The following is a 14,060-nucleotide window of genomic DNA, read 5'->3' as shown; positions in this document are numbered from 1 at the left end:
CTGGGTAAGGGATGTAGAGGAAATATGTTGTGAGTCACTACTGATACAGTCATTACTGAAAAATAAACAGCAAAATAATGGTGTCAGTTTTAAACTTAGCACAACCCAGTTCTCATGTATTAATGAGACTATACCAATAAAAGATGTGCGGAGAGCTGGGGTGGCAGGAACGCTGTGATGGCCTGAGTCCAGGATGCGGGAACTGGGCGCTTTGAATTCAGGGGCAACGTTGCAGTAGCTGCAATGCTAATAGGATGGATTCTCAGGAAAGAAAGGAAAAGGACAGGTCTTCAGTCACTGCTATAATGAGGAAATAGTCTCAAATATTAACAAGATAAGAAAACATGAGCAATTACTCTTTTAATATATTGCTATATTCTTTCTTGCCTGCTCCAGAGATGAATGAGGAGGCTGTTTAGCCTCTTTTAATGAGCAAGTCACAATGCAGCTGGCTCTCTGCCATCATGATAATTTAAGTGCTTTTCAGGTGATTCTTCTAACCTTAGATTGCTCAGAGCAAAGTTTTTCAAGTTTTCCTCAGTGGTTTACAGCCAGGCGGGGTGGATGAGTTCCTTCGGTTCAGGCATTTTTACAGTGAGGCTCAGCTCTAGGTTTTCAGAGTGGTACAAACACTGTCAAATGAACAGTAGTGGGTTGCTCTGTAGGTGACAAGGCCATAACAAACTGGCTGTAACCTGGCTGTAACTGTATCTGCTATACTTACATGCATGTTATGTAATTAGAGTAGCTTGATCTTTAGAAGTTTAATTTTAATCCTGTTTAATAATGCTATATTTTCCTAATCATTTTTACACAATGAATCTGCTAATAACTGGGCCAAGCAATGTAAAATAGCCTTGCTACCTGAAGAAGTACTGTCAATCACTTTTTCTTTCCTAATTAGTCCGTTAAAACAAACACTCATTCTCGTTTTCCACCCCTTGTGTTCACCCTAGGACTCTGCACGGCCTTTTGCTCGTGTCGGTGTTTGTGCAGTAGCATCTCTGTGGCAGCCCAGCTGCGCCTCCGGCGCGGCGCCAGCCCACGGTGGCTCGCTGTGCAGTGGCAGGGAGAGCGCCCTCGAGTTTTGTGTCTTGCTGCAAAGGCTGGTGGGGGGTTGTGCTGTGCACGGACTACTGAAGAGAATATATGGTAAGTGACTGCTAAAGTTAGAGAGTGTTTCCCCCAGTAAGTACTATATCTCGCTGTTTGAACTGTAACTTTAATACATCTTTGGATAATTCTGAAGTTTATATGGAACTAATAGGTAAGAAATTATATATGTATTTATATGTGTACATACAGGCATACATGATTTGCAATTAAATGCAAATATTCTAAAGATATTTTTGCTACACTTCAACTTTTATTTGACAATGTCTACTGGAGAACAGCTATTTAGGGTGTTTTGTTAATGGCCTATTTTAGACATTTGCCCTTGACATGTGCCCTCCTCACTGTCAGATCCTTCCTGCTTCCTGGCTCCTTTCTCCTATCTAGAACCATCTTTTTCCACTCACTTTAGCAAAGTGAAGAATCCTCCTTCCTGTAACGTTCTGTCCCTTAAGCATCAACTATTTTATTCCTTCTCAGAAACAGACTCTTACTCCCTGATTAAGGCAGATCCTTTAACTTCTTTTTAATCCTTATTCCTCAATGAATATTTGTGTTCAGTTGTCTTTCAGGATACAGTATGCAAGCAGCACTGTAAAGACTGCTGCAAAGTTGGTTTGAACGTTTTCTTGCAACCCTCTGAGCTGATACCTATCACTCTCACTCTGCTCCCCTCTGTTCAACACCTGCACGATGAGGTGGAAAGGATCAAGGAGACGTTTTAACTCACATAACCCACGTGGCAGTGAAAAAAGGAACCAGAAAGCCATCAAGTCTGCACAAAGGGAAGAGATAAATGACATGTAATTACTTGTGACAGAGAATTTTCTGCCTTTAATATGTGCAAATATGCAGAGATTCTCCCTTGGAAGGTTATGCAATATGACACGTTTTGTACCTTATTAGACTGCTGAATAATGGACCGATTGACCAAATGTTCTGTAGACACAAAGCAATATTGTTTTAGTAAATTATAATTTTATTGAGGCTAACTGGTTCAGTGATTCCATTTATATACACAACTTAAACATACAGCCTTGACTAAGGAATTATGCTTTCTGTAGTTCCCTGCTCTTCAAATCTTTCTCCTTAGACCTGTTCTTAACACAATTTTAATATGTGTTCACTTACAGCTGTCAAAGCTGCCATCTTTGACTGTTGCTATGCCTGTGACTTCCTCTCTCTCGGAAGCGCGTCGTGCCATGGCTTTGCAGGTTACCTTGAAGCATTCAAGCGTTCTGTGCAAAGACTCAGCACAGCACAGACTGATGGGTAATAGGAGACTGTAAAAGAGAGTGTTATTTTCTTTAATGCCTCATGTGAATAATTCAGTGGCCTGACCTAACTACCAATATTACAGAAGATTTTCCCTCAATCTTACTGCTTGACTTGGTTGCATTGGACAGTAAAGACTGGGTGAGAGTGTAGTATCACTTCTGTTGCGCTTCTATCATGTAGAAGAGCAGCCTAGAATAGCTGGAAATGAGCCAGTCTGGTTTAGAAAATATGTATGTAGTAATATTGTCAAAATAATTATTCTTGGGTATATGATAGGTTTTGAGTCTAATGGCACCTACTTTCCATAACCATTAATACAGTCTCAGGATTTAGGCCTTTATCTACCTTGGCAAGATTTTTACGTCTTTGTAATTCCACATCTTTTGACACAGTTAAACAACAGAGGCTAAATTTGTCGGTATATTGTGCTTATATTCACGACATTTTGAGTTCCTGTGTATTGTAAACCTTGTAATAATTTGCCAGCAGCAAAGGAAAATTATGGTATTGAGTTACGTGTCTACAATAACATCCTGAAAACCATGTTGTACAAAGTGACTAACTCAAAATATCTTTAAATTATAAGTGGCAAGTATTTTTAGCAAAATTTTGAGTGAACTGTTGTAGCAGAACAGCATTCGCAAATAGATTTACCGGTTTTATTTCCTTCCCGCTGTCATGCTTCATGGTATATGGTAATAATTAGTTTAACTGTAGGGATAGGAAACCATAAGAATATAGGAGGCCATAGTGGGAGAAAGAAGTTGAAGCCTGCTGATAAAAAAGCTCTTCAGTAGAGTGTGATCTTCTGATTTGTCACTTAACCATTGAATCCACAGCTCCTTTCATAGCTGTATGATAGTACATTGAGTCTGACTTTTTGCATGGCACACAATTAGCTTTCATATCTTAAAAAATGAATCCTCTCCCCAGCAATAAACACAGGAAACAGGAACAGAACTCATAATGCAAAATAAAGTACTTCCCCTATTGGATGGAATTATACTGTTTCTTTGAATAGTCAAATGTGTCAAAACTGTCAAAACTTGTGATGGAATTTCCTAATAAGCAGGTGTGCATCATCAAATAATGGCAAGAGGTTCACGTCCTTTATTTAAGGAGTCAGAAAGATGAATCACAAGGTTATGATTTCAAAAACATCTAGGGAGAGTGTGGTTTTTGAATAAAGATCAGTCAGCATATGTTCACAGCTAAATAAGTATGCAAGCCTGCACCAGGCCAGGGCTTGTAGCACCTTTGCTATTTGCACCTTTGAATTGTCATACTGAGATTCATTTTTCTGTAAGATGAAACCATGGAGCAAGTTTTGAGATAAACTGGAAAAGGAATTTCCAATGGTTTCAGGAGGTAAATTTTATGCAGTTGAAAAAAGTAAGTTTTCACTGCAGTGAGAAGCAGATTTATCAGATACACATTGCAAAACAAACAAACAAAAATATATATATAAAAATTGTAACATGATTGGCAGTTGCCAAATTGTAGGTAAAGTTAGTATGAAATAGAAAGAATTCTGTAAAAACAGTGGCAGGAGTGGCTTTGGATGAAAAAAATCCAGCTAGATAAAGCAAACTCTTTCCCTGCTATGAATTAATCACTCAGCTGGGTTACTTCTGCTGTAATTAGTTCAGTATTAATGAAACTCAGCACCTCAATAAATGAAAGAGGTGAGACTTCTGTGCCACTCTGCTGTGATTTCTGCTGTCCTTCAGCTCATGTTTATAGAATAAAAAAAGGCATCTAATTGATTTCTCCTTCACCTGCAAAATTCACAACATGTCACGCAGATGAACATCTGTTTTCTCTCTAGAGAAAAGATATGTGTAATCCTCTTCAATTCTTGCAGCTTCTCGGATGCTGGCTCTGACTTTTTTCTGCAGCTTATTTCAGTGGAGTGTGCAGGACAAGCACTGTCAGAGCTCACTCTAGTGTTAACCATCACCCGTTGCTTTTGCTCAATAGCTAGAAAGTGAGATAAAGTTTATCTTTGTGATGTGAACAAACTTGTGAGGGGAACAAGGAGGAGATGCTACATAATATTATTCATAAGGTTTTCTTCCCTTTGCAACACCGTTGTCTACTGTACTTGTTCTTATTTACTTATCTCTTTTATGTTATCTGATCTGATTATATCCTTAGTTTAATGACGTGGGAGCTTCAGGCCAAATAAACATTCTGCACTACCAAAAATTGAGTATATAGTTGAAAGCTTGTTATGGAACTTGGAACTCTTCCAATTTTTATTTTGGTTTAAGTGTTTTATCTTTATTAAAAGCATCATATTCTACTATTTCTAAAAACAGAAGGCATTAATCTCACAGATACTGCAGTCTGCATATTTTATAAAGTAAATAGTTCTAGAACTGCATTATTTGCAGTGTTACTGCAACAAGCACCTGTTGTACCAGCTAGTTCAAAGGCGAGGCATGGTCAATGTAGCTGCTATACTAGAGTGAGCAAAGCTGGCGGGTTATGAATTTTTATATAACAATGTGTTTATTTCTAGTGTTACCTTTTTATGTAAGAAGTTTCAAAAATGGCCATGGGAGTGTTATTTGGTTGTCATCACTGAGCTAGAGAAATGATCTTTCCAGCTGGTTAAGTGTCGCCCATGCAACACAGTTTGTGTAACCTCATCCCTGAAAGCTTGTTGCATATTCATAGATTAAGGACATGTCTGTTAACACGAGCAGTGTGATGAGCGTGAGAATCTGAATAAACACTGCTTGCTGTCCAGAGACATTCACCTTTGTAAACTGTGTTGGGAAGAGGTTCAAAACTGTCAAAGGACGTGCCTGATGCTGTGTGGTGGTGGGATTACGCAGCTATGCCTCCATCTGTGGCTCAGGAGGCTACAGTGTGAAAAAAAGCTACTGATGCCCCAGCACAAATATCAAAGACTAGTCCAGTAACAATCATAGCGAGAAGCAGTGGTGCTGTTAGCGAGTAACCAAAGGGTGCAACTGCAAGCCTTGTATGTAGAACAGCAGGACTGAAGGCAGAGGGAAAAGAACTGCTTCCAGGGAATACAGGCATGTTGACGCTGGTAGGCAATATCTCCTGCTGGGCTTTGTCACTGGTTGCTTTTCCCCGTGTTGTAAGAGGTGGACCCTATTGACTTCTTTTAGGATTCAGCACTGTCATATTAATCTTTCCTAGTTTACTTGCAAGGGGCCTAGAAGAATAGACACTTGCTGTAGTAACCCGTGCATAGCACCAGCTAAAGAAGCTCTCAGCTCTTGGTAGAATTTCTCCATGGGTAGGTGTTGAGTTTGAGAGATGTTGCTAAATTTATTCTTCTCGTTCAGGTTCTCATTTCTGATTAAAACCAAAAAAGATAATGAACAACTACTCCAACCATACACAGAAGAAACGTTATGCATTTGACAGCAGCTACAAGATTTCATCTTCTTTCTAAGCCTGCCTTGTCTTACATGCCAAATACTATGACATAGTCAAATAAGTGCATTCAAAGCAAGCTATCAGTTCATCGGTTTCTCAAAGTTCTTGGTCATCTGGATATTTTATGGAGGTTCACATTTATAAATGTGAACAACTCAAGCATGTATGCTTCAAAGTTGCCTGCTGAAAATATTCTTGTGATTAATGCAAGGAATATAAACCCTGAACGGGGTGAGGGAGAATTGATTTTTAAATGTATCTGAACATTTCCAGAATATATTTTGCAACATTTGCTTATCTTTAAGCTTAATACATTTATTCTAAACTGTGGATGCAACAGCATGTTGTTATGTTTCTTTATTTTGAAGGTCAGCCAGATTGATTTACAATGCTCATTTTCTAAGAATTCACTATTACAAAAATGGGAGGGGAAAAAAAGGGGAGGAGAACTGTGAAAGAAATAGATTCATGCAATATATGTTCAAACAAGGTTTGATGCAGGTAGCAGTGTCCAGAAACTTCAGAAATTGAGCGCTTTAGTCCAGTGCGGTTGTGAGATACTGCTGTAACTTGTTGATCATCTACTAAACAGTGATGATAACCTCAACTAATTAATAATCTTCCAATGTAATACTGAATTACAGACAAACTCAAGGCCTTAAGGAGTTCACATAGCTCCCTAGTGACAAGAGAAATAGACGAGTGAAATAAAACAAATAAAAAAAACGAAGACAAAGCCTGTACAGTAGTACTTCTTAAGAGATGAAGGTTAACAAAAATTTTTTTAGACGTTTCAAATTTTGGTATGTGTACATCTTCAAGTTTGTGCATTGCATAAAACAAGGTGGTACAAATATAGAAAAGTTCTACATAATACGTTAATTTAAAAATATAATTGATTCCACAAAGTTTTTAGGAAAAAGAGGAAAAATACCCTGGCATATTATTTTTAAACATTGAGAGACTGGTAGAATAGTTATCAATGGCAAATAGGATGCTTAGCAGCCATGAAAGTCAGAGTTCAAACAAAAAAGGAGTTGCAGGAGTTCTGGAGAAAAATAGCAGGACGATTTTAAAATGTCCATAAAACTGTTCATTGAAGAATGCTGAATTCTTATCACAGACTTTAAATCAAAAACTAAGAAAAATAAATCTTTATGTAACAATACCACATGAGACGCTGTTAAGGCTGTATTAAATCTAAAAAGAGGTGTACAAACAATCATTTCTCTGGTTTTTATTGATGGTGCCTTTTTTGAAGATTAGTATACTGCAACAATATATTAAGTCATCTGTCATTCTTCACAAGAAAGCTATATAAAATTGGCAAGTAACATGTTATAAAATATTTAAATTGTAGTTCATAGGAAAGCAGAGTACTAAAAGAATATCTGAAAATAACCAAGGAGGTGCCCTGAAAGCTTTTTGCTGGTACTGAAATGCAGAGGAGCTGAACTGTGCTCTCCAGTGGTTGTGTGCTCCTGCACTTCTCCTGCCAGGGAAACCCACTTTGAAGTCAGATGAGCGCCGAGGTGCTGGGGCTTAGGTCTATGCCAGGCGCTGCTCACCAGCTACTTGCATTGCTGCTGTTGGCACAAACCTCACAAGTGAGGAAAGGCAGTTACTTAAATGCCTACCAACCTTTACACGCATCTTTATACCCTTGATTGTCCACAAAATGGACGTACGGCAATGACACCAGGATGTGGAAGTTTGCTGCAGATTTCCATCTGGTGCCTTCCCAAAGGCTGTTTCTTCCCCCCACCCCTGGAGAAGTGACCTGCTCGGCGCTCCGCAAGCCTGGGCAGCAGTGGTGCTGCGCTGAGCTGAGCTGGAAAAAGGGCCGTGGGTTCTGTGGTTTCAGGCCACTAACTGTGTGTGGTCAAGAGTAAGACACTGCATGTGGTGCCATGACTCAGGTAACGGGAAGCTCTTTCTTCACCATAAACAACAAGAGGCTTCTCTCTGCTGTATTTGCTCTCTGCCACGTGCATGTTCTACTTGCAGTGTTACTGCCAAGCATGTTGTAGTGTGATGTTGTGGGAGAGTAGACTACTCGTTCTGTATAGGGAAATCCAGTTACTTTTAGAAGGTATGTTTAATAGAATTGGGTTATTGGCGGAGAACTTTTCATGACGTTATACTGTGTGTGTTAGACAGAGTAAATCTCTTTGCATTAGGTTCAAAGACAGAAATGGATTTCCGAAGGAGCTGGGTGCCTAACTTGCTTTGATTTTGAAAATCCCACTAGGCCTGTGTTTGCAACTTTTTGGCACCTAAATAAACTTGAAAATCTGGCTCGAGAGTTATTAGAATAACACAAAGAAATAATAACTTATGTTTTTCATGCCAGAAGGGTTTTACTGGCACTGAGCATCTTGATGTTACACTGGGGGGAATTATATTTGCATGTTTGAGAGCACTGAATTAGTTATAACATAAAATAAGACTTTGTTTAACATATGTAAAGAATCTGTTCTCAAATACATTATTCCTTGCAGGGCTTGAGATAGTAAAGTGTTCTACCAAGCCTAGGAAGGCTGTAAACAGGGAGATGGCCGGTGTTCAATGGTTGATTAGCAGTCTGGAAAACAGACACAGAGCAACCACAACAGATTGCTCAGTCTTAATGCCAGACCTATTGTTAGTAATTTTTGCTATTCTTGCTGCTATTCTTTTGCTTAAGCCTCTTAAAATCTGCTTGTCTTCCAGTTCCTGTGAAAATATCTCATATAACTTAATAGCCTTGAAATGATTTATTTTGATAAATTTAATGCTATAAATTAGAGAGAGGAATGGATATTTTGGCTCCTAGGTTAGCCTTAGGCAATGGAAGAAATGATTTGAGTTTAGTGTATGTACTGGACTATGTATATATTTTTTTCCATGGCCTCAGGAAGACCCCAAATCTGAAAGCTCTGTATTAATTTTTAATGGTTAGCTTCTATTCTGATGAGAACTATTTCTTTATACCTCTGATAATACAATTGAAGAAGCAAGAGCTGTAGGGCTTGGAAAAATGTCAGTAATACTTTTATGATTTAATTTTAAACTTCTGGGCATATTGGAGAAAACAGTTTTTGAGTCATTTTTCCATAACTCATGTATTATACACATGCACGATGAAATGACTGAAAATAAAATTAACTAGATAAACTTTTCCAGTTGTTTCCTCTCCCAAACTTGAGCGTTGAGAAATGCAAGTTATAACATTTTTGAGCCATTCTGAAGAACAGATAAACTCCAAATTTGCTACTATATAAAAAAATTTTAAAAATCCGTGGAGAGGGAGATATTCACCGCTGACCTAGAGTTTTTCTGCTAAAGGAGACACATGTGCTATAGACCTGGTTGTTTGCACTCTGTATGGATGGAAATTGAGGGTGATACCAAGTTGGTCCAGCATAATGAAGTCTATTTGCAGTACGTTTTGGTGAAGTTTTCTGACTAATACCCCATCCTCTGGGGATAGTATGGTGGCCACGTAGCATCCACAATTTCCTCTGTAGTTGTTTGGAGGTCACTAGGTGCTTAAAAACAGGAAGGCGGTTACCTTTTCTCAGCGGTGTGTGGCACAGATAACTCGGTGCATTCCAGGGCAAGTACTGCAAAGCATTTCATGTCGGCAAAACATGCTGAAGGCATATTTAAGCTAGTCTCTCATGCTTTGTCTGTGTCCTTCATTGTCTTAATATAAAATAGCAAGGGATTTATTTTATTGTAAAACTAATTTCAAATGCTTATTCTTTCTTTACGTTTTTTAAAAAGTATCCCCTTTAATCAACATTTTATTAAGTTAAGACAGAACCACGGGAAAAATTGTGAAATACTACGTAAAGGAAAACAAGCCTTCAGAATTAATTATACAGAAGTAACAAGTGCACAGAGTAGTCTAAAACAGTTGTATATGGTTACTTAAATGCATTCTAAGATGTAATTCCGAGGTAACAATAGGAAGAATAATTTTGTACAATTTTTTAAAAGCTACTGAAAATTAATATGCTCTTCAGTACAGTGAGATCTGTAAACAGAAACTGATGGACCTATGCCATTAAACCAGCTGAAGACCTGGCTTCATGTGCTGAGCTAATTTTGTTATGCTCAGTGTTGTTTGGAAAAGGCTTTATAGGTAATGGTCGTTTTAAGGAATTAAAATGTATTTGCACCTGCCTGGAGTAGTTCTGTGCAAGGAGTGCTGTGTGTAAGGAGAGCTAGCTGGTAGAAAGCAAGTGATGTTTCTGCTCATGTAGCACCTGGTTTTGATTTCAGAAGAGAGACAGGAAAATTACTTAAATGGGTGGTGACATTAAATACAGCTGCTCTCTGGCAGAAAGCATGTGAGCTCCCTTTTACCCAAGTTAAAATACTTCTACCTTGCATCATGGAGAGGATCAGAGCTCCAGCTGTGTTCTCCCAGAGGAAGAGGCAGAAAGGAAGGCATTCCCCAAACCCTGCCTGCAGCTATGAAATAAAGTTCAATAAATTTGTCATTTTTATTATGCAGAGGAAGATGGGGATGACCAGAAGGACATTTCTAATGGAGCTGGCAAGAAGAAAAGGTTTCAGAGTAGAAAGTGAGCTAAGGTAGGAAAACCTTTGCATATGTAGAAATCATATATAGACATAAGGCTTGGAATGTTGTAATTTAACAAATACAATCGTACAAGTGACTGCAGTGGAAGTTTTTGTGTCTTTGGTGGATATACTTTGCTCTTCCCACTATAATGATGTTTCAGTATTTCATTATGTGTTCTTGAAGTATGGCTCATTCCTGTTCTGGGAAGAAAACAGAGAACAGGCAGAATGCAGACACTAGCAAAAATGCTTATTTTTTTTACCTTTGAAATCTATATTTCTAATTTATCTCAGTCTGTCAATTTTAATGTGTTTGCACTTCTCAGTGTGCTGTTTCTGACATGGACTATCAAAAAAAAGTAAGGTCTGAACCTTGCAAATGCTTATCACAGGATTTGTTTCTGTGCATTTGTGTAGTCTCACTGGCATCAATGAATCATGTCTTTAGCTGATGTAAATCAGTGATTGTTTATTTCCCCATTGAAGTCAGGCTGGAATTAATCAAAATTTAATGGCCAATTCCTGAAATGAAAAAAATTAAACATATTGGCCTGGGAAACGTGATAGGCTGATGGAGATATGTTTCTCTACAATAGTTCTGGTATTCTAATAGTCTTTCTTTGAGTTATGCAATTCTGAGAGTTTCAAATAAAGAATTACTGTCATACTTTACTCATACAGCAAAGCACTGCAATCTGTACAATCCAGAAAAGCACTGCAGAAAAGGCCAAGGAATGAAATACCACAGATGCTGTGTTTCAGGATGAAGGTACACTCCAGCTGCAGACTTATGTCGTGGTGCTTGGGTAACATCAACACGGTTTGAAGCAGCCCTTCCTCTGCTTAGTGCTCTTCGTGAGCACTAGTTATATCATTATATAGTGTTCAACAGGTCACCTGAAAACCTGGAAGAAACCGAAATATTGATCATTTCTCTATATCTGTATGCATACAATATATCACTGGATCTTCCTCATAAATTTTCGTTTTCCACATACTTTTCAATCCCGTCACCTTTGAAAGGCTGAGGAAGGAGGAAGAAAGCTCACGGGTAGAAATAATTTGTGTAGCAAGATTCAAGCAGGTATTGTATAGAAGTAGGCAATTAGAATCTAATACAAAAGTAATTGAATTCTTAGGAAAAAAATGCGTGGGGCTGTTCCGAATGCTACATAAACAGTCCATTGACAGCTGAGTATAGGGTTTATCTGGGCTGCTTCAACAGAGGTATTTATTGCCACTATTTCAAGCTTTCTGTAAGTTGTATGCAAGTCAGACAGGTGTATGTTTAATTTCAGCTTAGCTGCTACTGTATAAAACAGAACTATTTAACTGCTGATTTTTGTTTTTGAGAATGGCAGAGGAAACGCTAAATTTGTTACATTCTGTGCCAAGAAACAGCACAGCTGTACAGGTACCAGAGGAAACTGGTGCACAGCAACTAAACTGCTGCTGCGAGCATAGTGATGGCAAAGTTCCCAGATCTGCAGCTTGGTACAAACATATTAAATATGAATATTTTATATAAAGTGCAATAAACCACAGGAAGCAGAAGTTCTATATCTCTAACTGATTTTTGTTTTTTTTTGATTCAAGTAAAGATGTGACAGTTTAATTAAAGTAGAGCCTAGCAGGGTTAAATAATAATAAAAACAATAATATTTTGTGGAGATTGACCTAACCTAGATTTGCCATCTTTCAGATTAAAAATAAAATGGGCGTTTTTTTTCAATGGGCTCTCTCTACAAGTTGCACAATATGAAGAGAAGAAGACTGTGTTATATCATGACATTTTTCTTATTTTTAAAATATAGCATGCTTGGTGCTTTTTTCATCTTTCCAGAATATAGTACATTTAATGCATTGGAGGGTTATGTTACAACAGTTTTCTAGGGGATGACCCTGCAGTATTTGTTTTTGTGATCAGATGATTTAATGAAATCACTGATCATTGGTGTGAAGAGGGGCTGCAGGGATAGGTCCAGGGGTTTTGCTGGTCTCCTAGAACGAAGTTCGCTTTGAAAAGTTGTACGTGATCTGTGTCCTCCAACAGTTAGCACAGGTCTTTTTAAAATCGGTATGAGCTAGTCATCTTTACCAGTGGTACCTCGCCTTCTGGCTGGCTGTTTCACTTTGTCTAGTGCTAGGGAAGGGCTGCAAAGTGACCTGTGCTGTCCACCAGGATCAGCCAATGCCGTTGACACCGTGGGCTAGGGGGAGGATGCGGTGGCATCGGGACAATTCATGCTAAAATTCTGGGCTGTATTCCTATTAAAAAAAGGGTAAAATTAATCACGCTGGCTTTGTGTGTGTGTTTGCCCCTGTAAGTTTAGGAATGTGTTGGCTGATCTCGGTTAATTGACACAGATTTCAGGGATGCTGAGGTCCTACACCTTTCATGAAAACAAGCAGTTAGGCAAAGAGGGAAATGCAGCAGAGATGACACAGGTAAAGCAGAACCATGTAGGTGTGTGAGAACAACCTTGCGCTTTATACGTTCTAGAGACTTCACATGGGTGAGAGCCCTTATAAATGCTCCAAATGCTGGAGTACTGTCAACTGGAGGTTGCTTCTGCTGGGATGCCAAAGCCCATAAAGCATGAAACATGTTTCCTCAGCAAATCTGTTTGGGCGATAACGGTTCCTTAGCAAATCTGTTTGGGGGATAACTTGTTCTGCCATCTATTTAAGTGGGGCACTAGTTTCCTCCTTAATCAGTTATCAGCTTTGTGGGTGACTCTACTACACTGGGGAGGGGAAGACACGTTAGGAAGTTCACTCTTAAAATTTCCAACTGTTGCTGCTTTTCTAAACTCCTTGAGGAATAGCAACAGGCCAGGAAATCTATGGTTCATGGCAGGTATGTATGCAATTTCTTGAAACAAACATCCTTTGGCCTGGGACCTGGAGAAGATGCAAAACAGTGTTTTTTTTATAAAAATGAAGTATCATGTGATTCTTTCTCATGTTATTCTAACATATCAAACTGAATTTAGTATAGTAATCCTTGAGCTACCATGTTTTTAAGCAATACAACTACACAACTACCATATAATCTATTGAACAATAACTCAAACTAATCTGTAAATTTTGTATCAACTAAACCAGGGTATAAGTTTTCTAAGAGACTGCTGTCTTAATAGCAAGGAAGAGTCCTTTAGAAGGAGTGCATAGTTCATAAGATTTAGATCATGAACATTTGCCAATGCCATACATACACAATAACACAAGGCTTAATATAAGTACAGAAGATTTAAATTTACAAAAACATTAGTAGCTGTAGAGCTTTATAGGATTACTGTTAATAGACTTTGTAACGCTGTAAAGCTTTCATTCGTTGCTCAGGAATTTTGAGGGGGGAAGGAGTCTGTCGGATATCATACAACAGCCTCTTCGTTCTGCTATTGCTTGCACAAGCCAATATTTTCAAGACTGCGAAAAGATGTGTATGTAATATGATAGTGTCCTACAGAATTTAAGTGATACTGAAAGAAAGAAAATGCTGCACTTACAGATGGTGTCAGGCTAAAGTGTTTCCTTAAAGTAGATTCACTGAGTGGAAGAGCTATATTGTGATATGAAAATGCAACCGGTGTCCCACATCCTTAAATACAATATAGACTATGATTTTCAGGAAGTGCATGGTATTTAAATATGGAAATGGCAGCTATGTA

General features: G+C 38.4%; 1 protein-coding gene across 9 annotated transcripts in view; it reads left to right on the top strand.

The window, feature by feature from the left end:
• DNTT (DNA nucleotidylexotransferase) overlaps nucleotides 1–14,060 on the top strand; it is a 151,733-nt gene that overhangs the window by 39,545 nt on the left and 98,128 nt on the right. For 3 of the 9 annotated variants that reach the window (XM_068950003.1, XM_068949996.1, XM_068949995.1), the window contains exon 1: nucleotides 10,100–10,395. In XM_068950003.1, coding sequence (XP_068806104.1) covers nucleotides 10,193–10,395 — 203 coding nt within the window. In that variant the 5' untranslated portion in view covers nucleotides 10,100–10,192. Of the gene's footprint in view, nucleotides 1–10,096; nucleotides 10,396–12,064; nucleotides 13,247–14,060 lie in introns of those variants that run through there. The other 6 variants (XM_068949997.1, XM_068950002.1, XM_068950000.1 and 3 more) reach the window with 5 other exon arrangements.

Source organism: Struthio camelus, chromosome 7 (genome assembly GCF_040807025.1).
Source record: "Struthio camelus isolate bStrCam1 chromosome 7, bStrCam1.hap1, whole genome shotgun sequence".
NCBI classification, from domain to species: domain Eukaryota; kingdom Metazoa; phylum Chordata; class Aves; order Struthioniformes; family Struthionidae; genus Struthio; species Struthio camelus.
Note: the sequence above shows the minus strand (reverse complement) of the source record. Positions and strands in the feature narration are given on the sequence as shown.